The following is a 12,137-nucleotide window of genomic DNA, read 5'->3' on the forward strand; positions in this document are numbered from 1 at the left end:
GGGTGTAGGGGTTAGGGTGTAGAGGGGTTAGGGTGTAGGGGGGTTAGGGTGTAGGGGGGTTAGGGTGTAGAGGTTAGGGTGTAGGGGGGTTAGGGTGTAGAGGGGTTAGGGTGTAGGGTGTAGGGGTTAAGGTGTAGGGGGGTTAGGGTGTAGAGGTTAGGGGTTAGGGTGTACAGGGGTTAGGGTGTACAGGGGTTAGGGTGTACAGGGGTTAGGGTGTACAGGGGTTAGGGTGTAGGGGTTAGGGTGTAGAGGGGTTAGGGTGTAGGGGGGTTAGGGTGTAGGGGGGTTAGGGTGTAGGGGGGTTAGGGTGTAGAGGTTAGGGTGTAGGGGGGTTAGGGTGTAGAGGGGTTAGGGTGTAGGGTGTAGGGGTTAGGGTGTAGGGGGGTTAGGGTGTAGAGGTTAGGGGTTAGGGTGTAGGGGGGTTAGGGTGTACAGGGGTTAGGGTGTAGAGGTTAGGGTGTAGGGGGGTTAGGGTGTAGAGGGGTTAAGGTGTAGGGTGTAGGGGTTAGGGTGTAGGGGGGTTAGGGTGTAGAGGTTAGGGGTTAGGGTGTACAGGGGTTAGGGTGTACAGGGGTTAGGGTGTACAGGGGTTAGGGTGTACAGGGGTTAGGGTGTACAGGGGTTAGGGTGTAGGGGTTAGGGTGTACAGGGGTTAGGGTGTAGGGGTTTAGGGTGTAGGGGGGTTAGGGTGTAGGGGTTAGGGTGTACAGGGGTTAGGGTGTAGGGGTTAGGGTGTACAGGGGTTAGGGTGTACAGGGGTTAGGGTGTACAGGGGTTAGGGTGTACAGGGGTTAGGGTGTACAGGGGTTAGGGTGTACAGGGGTTAGGGGTTAGGGTGTAGGGGGGTTAGGGTGTACAGGGGTTAGGGTGTACAGGGGTTAGGGTGTAGGGGGGTTAGGGTGTAAGGGGGTTAGGGTGTAGGGTTTAGGGTGTACAGGGGTTAGGGTGTACAGGGGGGTTAGGGTGTAGGGGGGTTAGGGTGTAAGGGGGTTAGGGTGTAAGGGGGTTAGGGTGTAGGTTAGGGTGTAGGGGTTAGGGTGTAGGGGGGTTAGGGTGTAAGGGGGTTCGGGTGTACAGGGGTTAGGGTGTAGGGGTTAGGGTGTACAGGGGTTAGGGTGTAGGGGTGTTAGGGTGTAGGGGGTTAGGGTGTAGGGGGGTTAGGGTGTAGGGGTTAGGGTGTAGGGGTTAGGGTGTAGGGGGGTTAGGGTGTAGGGGTTGGGGTGTAAGGGGGTTAGGGTGTAGGGGGTTAGGGTGTAGGGGGGTTAGGGTGTAGGGGTTAGGGTGTAGGGGGGTTAGGGTGTAGGGGGGTTAGGGTGTAGGGGTTAGGGTGTAAGGGGGTTAGGGTGTAGGGGGGTTAGGGTGTAGGGGGTTAGGGTGTAGGGGGTTAGGGTGTAGGGGGTTAGGGTGTAGGGGTTAGGGTGTAGGGGTTAGGGTGTAGGGGGTTAGGGTGTAGGGGGTTAGGGTGTAGGGGTTTAGGGTGTACAGGGGTTAGGGTGTAGGGGTGTAGGGGTTAGGGTGTACAGGGGTTAGGGTGTACAGGGGTTAGGGTGTAGGGGGTTAGGGTGTAGGGGGGTTAGGGTGTACAGGGGTTAGGGTGTAGGGGTGTAGGGTTTAGGGTGTACAGGGGTTAGTGTGTAAGGGGGTTAGGGTGGTTAGAGTGTAGGGGTTAGGGTGTAGGGGTTAGGGTGTAGGGGGGTTAGGGGTTAGGGTGTAGGGGGGTTAGGGTGTAGGGTGTACAGGGGTTAGGGTGTAGGGGTGTAGGGGTTAGGGTGTACAGGGGTTAGGGTGTAGGGGGGTTAGGGTGTACAGGGGTTAGGGGTTAGGGTGTAGGGGGGTTAGGGTGTAGAGGTTAGGGTGTAGGGGGTCAGGGTGTAGAGGGGTTAGGGTGTAGGGGTTAGGGTGTAGGGGTTAGGGTGTAGGGGTTAGGGTGTAGGGTTTAGGGTGTACAGGGGTTAGGGTGTAGGGGTTAGGGTGTAGAGGGGTTAGGGTGTAGGGGTTAGGGTGTAGGGGTTAGGGTGTAGGGGTTAGGGTTTAGGGTGTACAGGGGTTAGGGTGTCGGGGTTAGGGTGGTTAGAGTGTAGGGGTTAGGGTGTAGGGGTTAGGGTGTAGGGGTGTGAGTGTAGGGGGGAGGGTGTAGGGGTGTAGGGGTTAGGGTGTACAGGGGTTAGGGTGTAGGGGTGTAGGGGTTAGGGTGTACAGGGGTTAGGGTGTAGGGGGTTAGGGTGTAGGGGGGTTAGGGTGTAGGGGGGTTAGGGGTTAGGGTGTACAGGGGTTAGGGTGTACAGGGGTTAGGGTGTACAGGAGTTAGGGTGTAGGGGTTAGGGTGTAGGGGTTAGGGTGTAGAGGGGTTAGGGTGTAGGGGTTAGGGTGTAGGGGTTAGGGTGTACAGGGGTTAGGGTGTAGAGGGGTTAGGGTGTACAGGGGTTAGGGTGTAGGGGTTAGGGTGTAGGGGTTAGGGTGTAGGGGTTAGGGTGTAGAATGTAGGGGTTAGGGTGTAGAATGTAGGGGTTAGGGTGTAGAATGTAGGGGTTAGGGTGTAGGGGTTAGGGTGTAGAGGGGTTAGGGTGTAGGGGGGTTAGGGTGTAGGGGGGTTAGGGTGTAGGGGTTAGGGTGTAGGGGTTAGGGTGTAGGGGTTAGGGTGTAGAGGGGTTAGGGTGTACAGGGGTTAGGGTGTACAGGGGTTAGGGTGTAGGGGGGTTAGGGTGTACAGGGGTTAGGGTGTAGGGGTGTAGGGTTTAGGGTGTACAGGGGTTAGGGTGTACAGGGGTTAGGGTGTAGGGGTTAGGGTGTAGGGGTTAGGGTGTAGGGGTTAGGGTGTAGGGGTTAGGGTGTAGGGGGTTAGGGTGTAGGGGTTAGGAGTTAGGGTGTAGGGGTTAGGGTGTAGGGGTAGGGGTTAGGGTGTAGGGGTAGTGGTTAGGGTGTAGGGTTAGGGTGTAGTGGTTAGGGTGTAGGGGTAGTGGTTAGGGTGTAGGGTTAGGGTGTAGGGGTTAGGGTGTAGGGGTTAGGGTGTAGGGGTTAGGGTGTAGAGGTTAGGGTGTAGAGGTTAGGGTGTAGGGGTTAGGGTGTAGAGGTTAGGGTGTAGAGGTTAGGGTGTAGGGGGGTTAGGGTGTAGGGGGGTTAGGGTGTAGGGGGTTAGGGTGTAGGGGGGTTAGGGTGTAGGGGTTCGGGTGTAGGGGTTCGGGTGTAGGGGTTAGGGTGTAGAGGTTAGGGTGTAGGGGGGTTAGGGTGTAGGGGGGTTAGGGTGTAGGGGTTCGGGTGTAGGGGTTCGGGTGTAGGGGTTCGGGTGTAGGGATTAGGGTGTAGGGATTAGGGTGTAGGGATTAGGGTGTAGGGATTAGGGTGTAGCTCCTACCTGAGTACGTCCATCTCGTCCTTCAGTGACTGGGCCTCGTCAGCCAGGGTTAGAGGTTAGGGTGTAGGGGTTAGGGTGTAGGGGTTAGGGTGTAGGGGTTAGGGTGTAGTTCCAACCTGAGTACGTCCATCTCGTCCTTCAGTGACTGGGCCTCGTCAGCCAGGGAGGTGAGCTCTTCATTCTGTCCTCTCAGCTCCGTTAGCTCCTTATCCAACTCCTCACAGCGGATACGATAGTCATCCTTCGCTGCCTCCAGTCTGCAGAGACCCCAGAGAGAGAAACGCCTCAGTCCAAACTGACACCCCAGAGAGAGAAACGCCTCAGTCCAAACTGACACCCCAGAGAGAGAAACGCCTCAGTCCAAACTGACACCCCAGAGAGAGAACGCCTCAGTCCAAACTGACACCCCAGAGAGAGAAACGCCTCAGTCCAAACTGACACCCCAGAGAGAGAAACGCCTCAGTCCAAACTGACACCCCAGAGAGAGAAACGCCTCAGTCCAAACTGACACCCCAGAGAGAGAAACACCTCAGTCCAAACTGACACCCCAGAGAGAGAAACGCCTCAGTCCAAACTGACACCCCAGAGAGAGAAACGCCTCAGTCCAAACTGACACCCCAGAGAGAGAAACGCCTCAGTCCAAACTGACACCCCAGAGAGAGAAACGCCTCAGTCCAAACTGACACCCCAGAGAGAGAAACGCCTCAGTCCAAACTGACACCCCAGAGAGAGAAACGCCTCAGTCCAAACTGACACCCCAGAGAGAGAAACGCCTCAGTCCAAACTGACACCCCAGAGAGAGAAACGCCTCAGTCCAAACTGACACCCCAGAGAGAGAAACGCCTCAGTCCAAACTGACACCCCAGAGAGAGAAACACCTCAGTCCAAACTGACACCACAGCTGATGACAGATATCGATACACAAACTCACAGGTCACTCAGTGCCTCAAAAGCTTCAACTTGAGATATGAGCTGGTGAAGTTTCCATATTGAGGTTGTTTGAGGACGTTGTGCTCAGTTGGTCCGGGGGGGTGGGGTGGGTGGGGGTACCAAGAGCCACAGAAAATGCCCCAGACGGAGAATGGCCTATTATGGACGAGTGCCTAAACCCATAGTCCAGCATTTCCCAAACTCGGTCCTGGGATGGGGGGGGTGCAAGTTTTGGTTTTTGCCCCTTTCACTACACAGCTGATTGAAATAATCATCAAGCTTTGATAATTTGAATCAGCTGTGCGGTGTTAAGGCATAAATCTAAATGTCCCCCCCCCCGTTTGGTGAACCAGACACCGTGGTGATGCCCCAGGGTCCTGTGGTGATGCCCCAAGGTCCTGTGGTGAACCAGACACCGTGGTGATGCCCCAGGGTCCTGTGGTGATGCCCCAAGGTCCTGTGGTGGACCAGACACTGTGGTGATGCCCCAAGGTCCTGTGGTGAACCAGACACCGTGGTGATGCCCCAAGGTCCTGTGGTGAACCAGACACTGTGGTGATGCCCCAGGGTCCTGTGGTGATGCCCCAGGGTCATGTAGTGGATCAGACACTGTGGTGATGCCCCAGGGTCCTGTGGTGAACCAGACACCGTGGTGATTCCCCAAGGTCCTGTGGTGATGCCCCAGGGTCATGTGGTGAACCAGACACTGTGGTGATGCCCCAGGGTCCTGTGGTGATGCCCCAAGGTCCTGTGGTGATGCCCCAAGGTCCTGTGGTGAACCAGACACCGTGGTGATGCCCCAGGGTCCTGTGGTGGATCAGACACTGTGGTGATGCCTCAAGGTCCTGTGGTGAACCAGACACCGTGGTGATGCCCCAAGGTCCTGTGGTGATGCCCCAAGGTCCTGTGGTGAACCAGACACCGTGGTGATGCCCCAGGGTCCTGTGGTGGATCAGACACCGTGGTGATGCCCCAAGGTCCTGTGGTGAATCAGACACCGTGGTGATGCCCCAGGGTCCTGTGGTGAACCAGACACCGTTGAAGACCCAGTCAGAGTGAGTGAGTCCCTGGTCTCCAGGTAGTGAGGTTCCGTGGGTGAGGGTGACCCATGCACTGTGTTTTTACCCCCAGTCAAACAGGGGCAGCGAGGGGGCTAAGGCCACCACCGGGGGATGGGGCCAAGGCCGGGGAACAGGGTGAAAAGGGAGGGGCAGGTAGTCTCAGCTCAACAGGGACATCTCAGCCTGCTGTGAGCGACCAATGGTTAGCGGCTGGTCTAGGATCAGTTGTCTTTTAGATCATAATGAGTAACATAATGTGGACAGGGAGAACTGATCCTAGAGCAGGAACATACAACGCATTCGGGAAAGTATTCAGAGCCCTTCATTTCTTCCACATTTTGTTACGTTACAGCCTTACTCTAAAATGGATTCAATTATTTTTTTCTCATCAATCTACACACAATACCCCATAATGACAAAGTGAAGGTTTTTTTTGTGTGCAAATAATATATATATTTTTTTTTTTACCTTATTTACGTAACAATTCCGAGCAAAAACCAAGCAATGAGGCCGAAGGAATTGTCCGTAGAGCTCCGAGACAGGATTGTGTGGAGGCAGAGATCTGGAAAAGGGTACCAAAATATTTCTGCAGCATTGAAGGTCCCCAAGAACACAGTGGCCTCCATTATTCTTAAACGGAAGAAGTTTAGAACCACCAAGACTCTTCCTATAGCTGGCCGCCCGGACAAACTGACCAATCGGGGGAGAAGGGCCTTGGTTGGGGAGGTGACCAAGAACCCGGTGGTCACTCTGACAGAGCTCCAGAGTTCCTCTGTGGAGATGGGAGAACCTTCCAGAAGGACAACCATCTCCGCAGCACTCCACCAATCAGGCCTTTATTATAGAGTGGCCAGACGGAAGCCACTCTTCAGTAAAAGGCACATGACAGCCTGCTTGGAGTTTGCCAAAAGGCACCTAAAGGACTCTGACCATGAGAAACAAGATGCTCTCGTCTGATGAAACCAAGATTAATCTCTTTGGCCTGAATGCCAAGCGTCACGTCTGGAGGAAACCTGGCACCATCCCTACGGTGAAGTGCGGTGGTAGCAGCATCATGCTGTGGGGATATTTTTCAGCGGCAGGGACAGGGAGACTAGTCAGGATCGAGTGAAAGATGAATGGCTCAAAGTACAGAGAGATCCTTGATGAAAACCTGCTCCAGAGGTCTCAGGACCTGACTGGGGTGAAAGTTAACCTTCCAACAGGACAACGACCCTAAGCACACAGCCAAGACAAGGCAGGAGTGGCTTCGGTACAAGTCTCTGAATGTCCTTGAGAGCCTGGACTTGAACCCGATCTAATATTTCTGGAGAGACCTGACAATAACTGTGCAAGGACGCTCTCCATCCAACCTGACAGAGCTTGAGAGGATCTGCAGAGAAGAATGGGAGAAATTTCCCAAAAACAGGTGTGCCAAGCTTGTAGCGTCATACCCAAGAAGACTCGAGGCTGTAATCGCTGCCAAAAGGTGCTTAAACAAAGTACTGAGTAAAAGGGTCTGAATACTTATGTAAATGTGATATTTCCATTTGTTTAATATTTAAAATGTTCAACAACAACTGGTTTGGCTTCGTTATTATGAGGTATTGTGTGTAGATGTATGAGGACATTTTTTTAAATTCAATTTTAGGCTGTAACGTAACAAAATGTGTAAAAAAAGTGAAGGGGTCTGAATACTTCCACAAATGCTCTGTATACATCTTAAACACAAATGTATTCTGTAGGACTGTAATTGTAGGTGGAACGAGCAAAGCATTTGTGACAGAAACTGAATGAAACTGCCTTGTAATCAATCTGAAGGGCAGGGCGGAAACTAGAGGGGTTTTGACCTAGGAACTGAATGAGAAACTCACTCATAGTGCTCTTAAGGTAGGGCTGAGAACCAGCTACCTCCCTTCTTCACTGCCTGTCCTCCCTCCCCACCCCCCTCCCTGCCAAGCCCTCCTCCACCCCCCCACCTTAAGGGTGTTACCTGAAGGTCTCCTCCTGGAGCTGTTCTAGCTGTGTCTGTAGCTGCAGGTGTCTGCGTCCTACAGGGCTGTTCAGGTCTTCTATGGAGTCAGACTGGTTGAGACGCTCCATGAGGATCTGGTTCTCAGCCAGGAGACTACCCCTCTCCTCCTGTAGCGCTGCCACCTGGTGGGGAAGATGTGTCATTACATACACCAAACATCTGCCATTTACTGAAAGTCTTTTACAAGAAAATTTGACTTTTCTCTTTCGGAAACATGAAAAGTACAGTAGTTAAAAATCTGAATTGTTCTTCAACAGAAACACTTTTTTTTGTTTTTTTTTCATGACCATATTTTATGATCACACACAATTGATTTCAAAATCAGGAAAAAAGCAAACACACAAAAACAACAACAACAAACCCACAAAACTCTTAGTGCAAAACTGGGCAACATGCTTTTTATGTGGCCTCCTCAACAACGTGATGGCAGGATCAAACTCACGCCACACAGAAGCCAAGCAGCAGTGGTGTGTTTGAGAAACAGCCAACTACTGTGTATGACTCCATCAAAACAGGCAGCTTAAGTGAAATGTACCTTACCAGCTGATAAAGCGACCTTACCCTATAACACAGAGACTTACTGTACTGTGAAACACCTAACCCTATAACACAGACTTACTGTACTGTGAAACACCTAACCCCTAACCCTAAAACACAGAGACTTACTGTACTGTGAAACACCTAACCCCTAACCCTAAAACACAGAGACTTACTGTACTGTGAAACACCTAACCCATAACCCTATAACACAGAGACTTACTGTACTGTGAAACACCTAACCCATAACCCTATAACACAGAGACTTACTGTACTGTGAAACACCTAACCCATAACCCTAGAATACAGACTTACTGTACTGTGAAACATCAGTTCAACAACAAACATGTGTTTTCTTCTGGCTCCAGAGAGACATCTTAACTACTCTGTCATAGACGTACTACTCTGTCATAGACGTACTACTCTGTCATAGACGTACTACTCTGTCATAGACGTACTACTCTGTCATAGACTTACTACTCTGTCATAGACGTACTACTCTGTCATAGACGTACTACTCTGTCATAGACTTACTACTCTGTCATAGACTTACTACTCTGTCATAGACGTACTACTCTGTCATAGACGTACTACTCTGTCATAGACGTACTACTCTGTCATAGACTTACTACTCTGTCATAGACTTACTACTCTGTCATAGACTTACTACTCTGTCATAGACTTACTACTCTGTCATAGACGTACTACTGTGTCATAGACTTACTACTCTGTCATAGACTTACTACTCTGTCATAGACTTACTACTCTGTCATAGACTTACTACTCTGTCATAGACTTACTACTCTGTCATAGACTTACTACTCTGTCATAGACTTACTACTTTACTACTGTGTCATAGACTTACTACTCTGTCGTAGACTTACTACTCTGTCATAGAAGCAAATGCTAACTAATGTATGGATCTCCACCTAGAAGGATGTGGAACTGCATAGAGGACCAATGAGTCCATTGGCAGTTGGCAGCCAAGTAGGTTAACTCCCCGTTGGCCATCTGTTGGGGAGGTCCCCCGTGGGCCATCTGTTGGGGAGGTCCCCCGTGGGCCATCTGTTGAAGAGGTCCCCCGTGGGCCATCTGTTGAAGAGGTCCCCCGTGGGCCATCTGTTGAAGAGGTCCCCCGTGGGCCATCTGTTGAAGAGGTCCCCCGTGGGCCATCTGTTGAAGAGGTCCCCCGTGGGCCATCTGTTGAAGAGGTCCCCCGTGGGCCATCTGTTGAAGAGGTCCCCCGTGGGCCATCTGTTGAAGAGGTCCCCCGTGGGCCATCTGTTGAAGAGGTCCCCCGTGGGCCATCTGTTGAAGAGGTCCCCCGTGGGCCATCTGTTGAAGAGGTCCCCCGTGGGCCATCTGTTGAAGAGGTCCCCCGTGGGCCATCTGTTGAAGAGGTCCCCCGTGGGCCATCTGTTGAAGAGGTCCCCCGTGGGCCATCTGTTGAAGAGGTCCCCCGTGGGCCATCTGTTGAAGAGGTCCCCCGTGGGCCATCTGTTGAAGAGGTCCCCCGTGGGCCATCTGTTGAAGAGGTCCCCCGTGGGCCATCTGTTGAAGAGGTCCCCCGTGGGCCATCTGTTGAAGAGGTCCCCCGTGGGCCATCTGTTGAAGAGGTCCCCCGTGGGCCATCTGTTGAAGAGGTCCCCCGTGGGCCATCTGTTGAAGAGGTCCCCCGTGGGCCATCTGTTGAAGAGGTCCCCCGTGGGCCATCTGTTGAAGAGGTCCCCCGTGGGCCATCTGTTGAAGAGGTCCCCCGTTGGCCATCTGTTGAAGAGGTCCCCCGTTGGCCATCTGTTGAAGAGGTCCCCCGTTGGCCATCTGTTGAAGAGGTCCCCCGTTGGCCATCTGTTGAAGAGGTCCCCCGTTGGCCATCTGTTGAAGAGGTCCCCCGTTGGCCATCTGTTGAAGAGGTCCCCCGTTGGCCATCTGTTGAAGAGGTCCCCCGTTGGCCATCTGTTGAAGAGGTCCCCCGTTGGCCATCTGTTGAGGAGGTCCCCCGTTGGCCATCTGTTGAGGAGGTCCCCCGTTGGCCATCTGTTGAGGAGGTCCCCCGTTGGCCATCTGTTGAGGAGGTCCCCCGTTGGCCATCTGTTGGGGAGGTCCCCCGTTGGCCATCTGTTGAAGAGGTCCCCCGTTGGCCATCTGTTGGGGAGGTCCCCCGTTGGCCATCTGTTGGGGAGGTCCCCCGTTGGCCATCTGTTGGGGAGGTCCCCCGTTGGCCATCTGTTGGGGAGGTCCCCCGTTGGCCATCTGTTGGGGAGGTCCCCCGTTGGCCATCTGTTGGGGAGGTCCCCCGTTGGCCATCTGTTGGGGAGGTCCCCCGTTGGCCATCTGTTGGGGAGGTCCCCCGTTGGCCATCTGTTGAGGAGGTCCCCAGTTGGCCATCTGTTGGGGTGGTCCCCCGTTGGCCATCTGTTGAAGAGGTCCCCCGTTGGCCATCTGTTGGGGAGGACTCCCGTTGGCCATCTGCATGTTTCTCTACTGCTATATTCTCTAGGCTAGAGGTTAAGAGCGTTGGGCCAGTAACCGAAAGGTCGCTGGTTTGAATCCCTGAGCAGACTAGGTGAAATATGTTAACGTCCCCTTTAGCAAGGAACTTAACCCTAATTGCTCCTGTAAGTCGCTCTGGATAAGAATGTCTACTAAATGAGTCAAATGTAAATGTAAAATGGTGAGACAGAACACTGCTGCCAAGACCAAAAACCAAGCACCCAAGCACTTCCTACCACTGGGACGTCTTGGTAACACACTAGGAAGTCAACATGGGGAGGGGGAGGATAATTAGTCTGGACGGGCAGGGTGGGTGGTTCTTGGTGAGACACAGAACTGAGGTGGGCATGACAGGACAGCTGACTAATACGCCACACAGGCTGTGTCCCAAATGGCACACTACTCCCTATAGAGTGCACTACTTTTGACCAGGGTCCCATAAGGCATCCCATAGAGCTCTGGTCAATAGTAGTATACTACATAGTGAATAGGGTGCCATTAAGGGTGCCATTAGGGAGGCAGACACAGTCAAAGGAGCCTGGATTTCAAACAGGAGATGCTGTTATAGAAGCAGAGAGCACACTTCAAATCCAGGGCTTTCAATTCACACGCCAAACGACAAGGACTGAGAGAAATTAGGAATTAAAAGGTTATTTACCCTCTCCTCTAGTTCAATATACTCTAACCTCAGTCTATCTCGCTGCTCCTGTACATGGAACGCCTTCAAAGCAAGGCACAGAGTAATAGAGTTTCAGTTTAGACAGGTCAAGAGAATAGAACAGGACAGAGGACAGGGCAGGAGAATAGGACAGGAGAATAGGACAGGACAGGAGATTAGGACAGGAGAATAGAACAGGAGAGGAGAATAGGACAATAGGACAGGAGAATAGGACAGGACAGGAGATTAGGACAGGACAGGAGATTAGGACAGGGCAGGAGAATAGGACAGGAGAATAGGACAGGAGAATAGGACAATAGGACAGGAGCATAGGACAGGACAGGAGATTAGGACAGGAGATTAGGACAGGACAGGAGAATAGGACAGGACAATAGGACAGGACAGGAAAATAGAACAGGACAGGACAAGAGATTAGGACAGGACAGGATAATAGAACAGGAGAATAGAACAGGACAGGAGAATAGAACAGGACAGGATAATAGGACAGGAGAATAGGACAGGACAGGAGAATAGGACATGAGAATAGGACAAGACAGGATAATAGAACAGGAGAATAGGACAGGACAGGATAATAGAACAGGATAATAGAACAGGACAGGACAGGAGAATAGGACAGGAGATTAGAACAGGAGAATAGGACAGGACAGGAGATTAGGACAGGACAGGAGATTAGGACAGGACAGGAGATTAGGACAGGAGAATAGGACAGGAGAATAGGACAATAGGACAGGAGCATAGGACAGGACAGGAGATTAGGACAGGAGATTAGGACAGGACAGGAGAATAGGACAGGACAATAGGACAGGACAGGAAAATAGAACAGGACAGGACAAGAGATTAGGACAGGACAGGATAATAGAACAGGAGAATAGAACAGGACAGGAGAATAGAACAGGACAGGATAATAGGACAGGAGAATAGGACAGGACAGGATAATAGAACAGGAGAATAGGACAGGACAGGATAATAGAACAGGATAATAGAACAGGACAGGACAGGAGAATAGGACAGGAGATTAGAACAGGAGAATAGGACAGGACAGGAGAATAGAACAGGACAGGAGAATAG

The 12,137-nt window shown here is 52.2% G+C and overlaps 1 protein-coding gene across 1 annotated transcript in view; it reads right to left on the reverse strand.

The window, feature by feature from the left end:
- LOC120026140 (protein Hook homolog 3-like) overlaps positions 1 to 12,137 on the reverse strand; it is a 34,322-nt gene that overhangs the window by 2,477 nt on the left and 19,708 nt on the right. The window contains exons 8-9 of the mRNA XM_038970961.1: positions 7,319 to 7,482; positions 3,472 to 3,612 (exon numbers count right to left, since the gene is read on the reverse strand). Of these exons, the coding sequence (XP_038826889.1) occupies positions 3,472 to 3,612; positions 7,319 to 7,482 (305 nt within the window). The remainder of the gene's footprint in view (positions 1 to 3,471; positions 3,613 to 7,318; positions 7,483 to 12,137) is intronic.

This window comes from Salvelinus namaycush, chromosome 31 (genome assembly GCF_016432855.1).
Source record: "Salvelinus namaycush isolate Seneca chromosome 31, SaNama_1.0, whole genome shotgun sequence".
Classification (NCBI taxonomy): domain Eukaryota; kingdom Metazoa; phylum Chordata; class Actinopteri; order Salmoniformes; family Salmonidae; genus Salvelinus; species Salvelinus namaycush.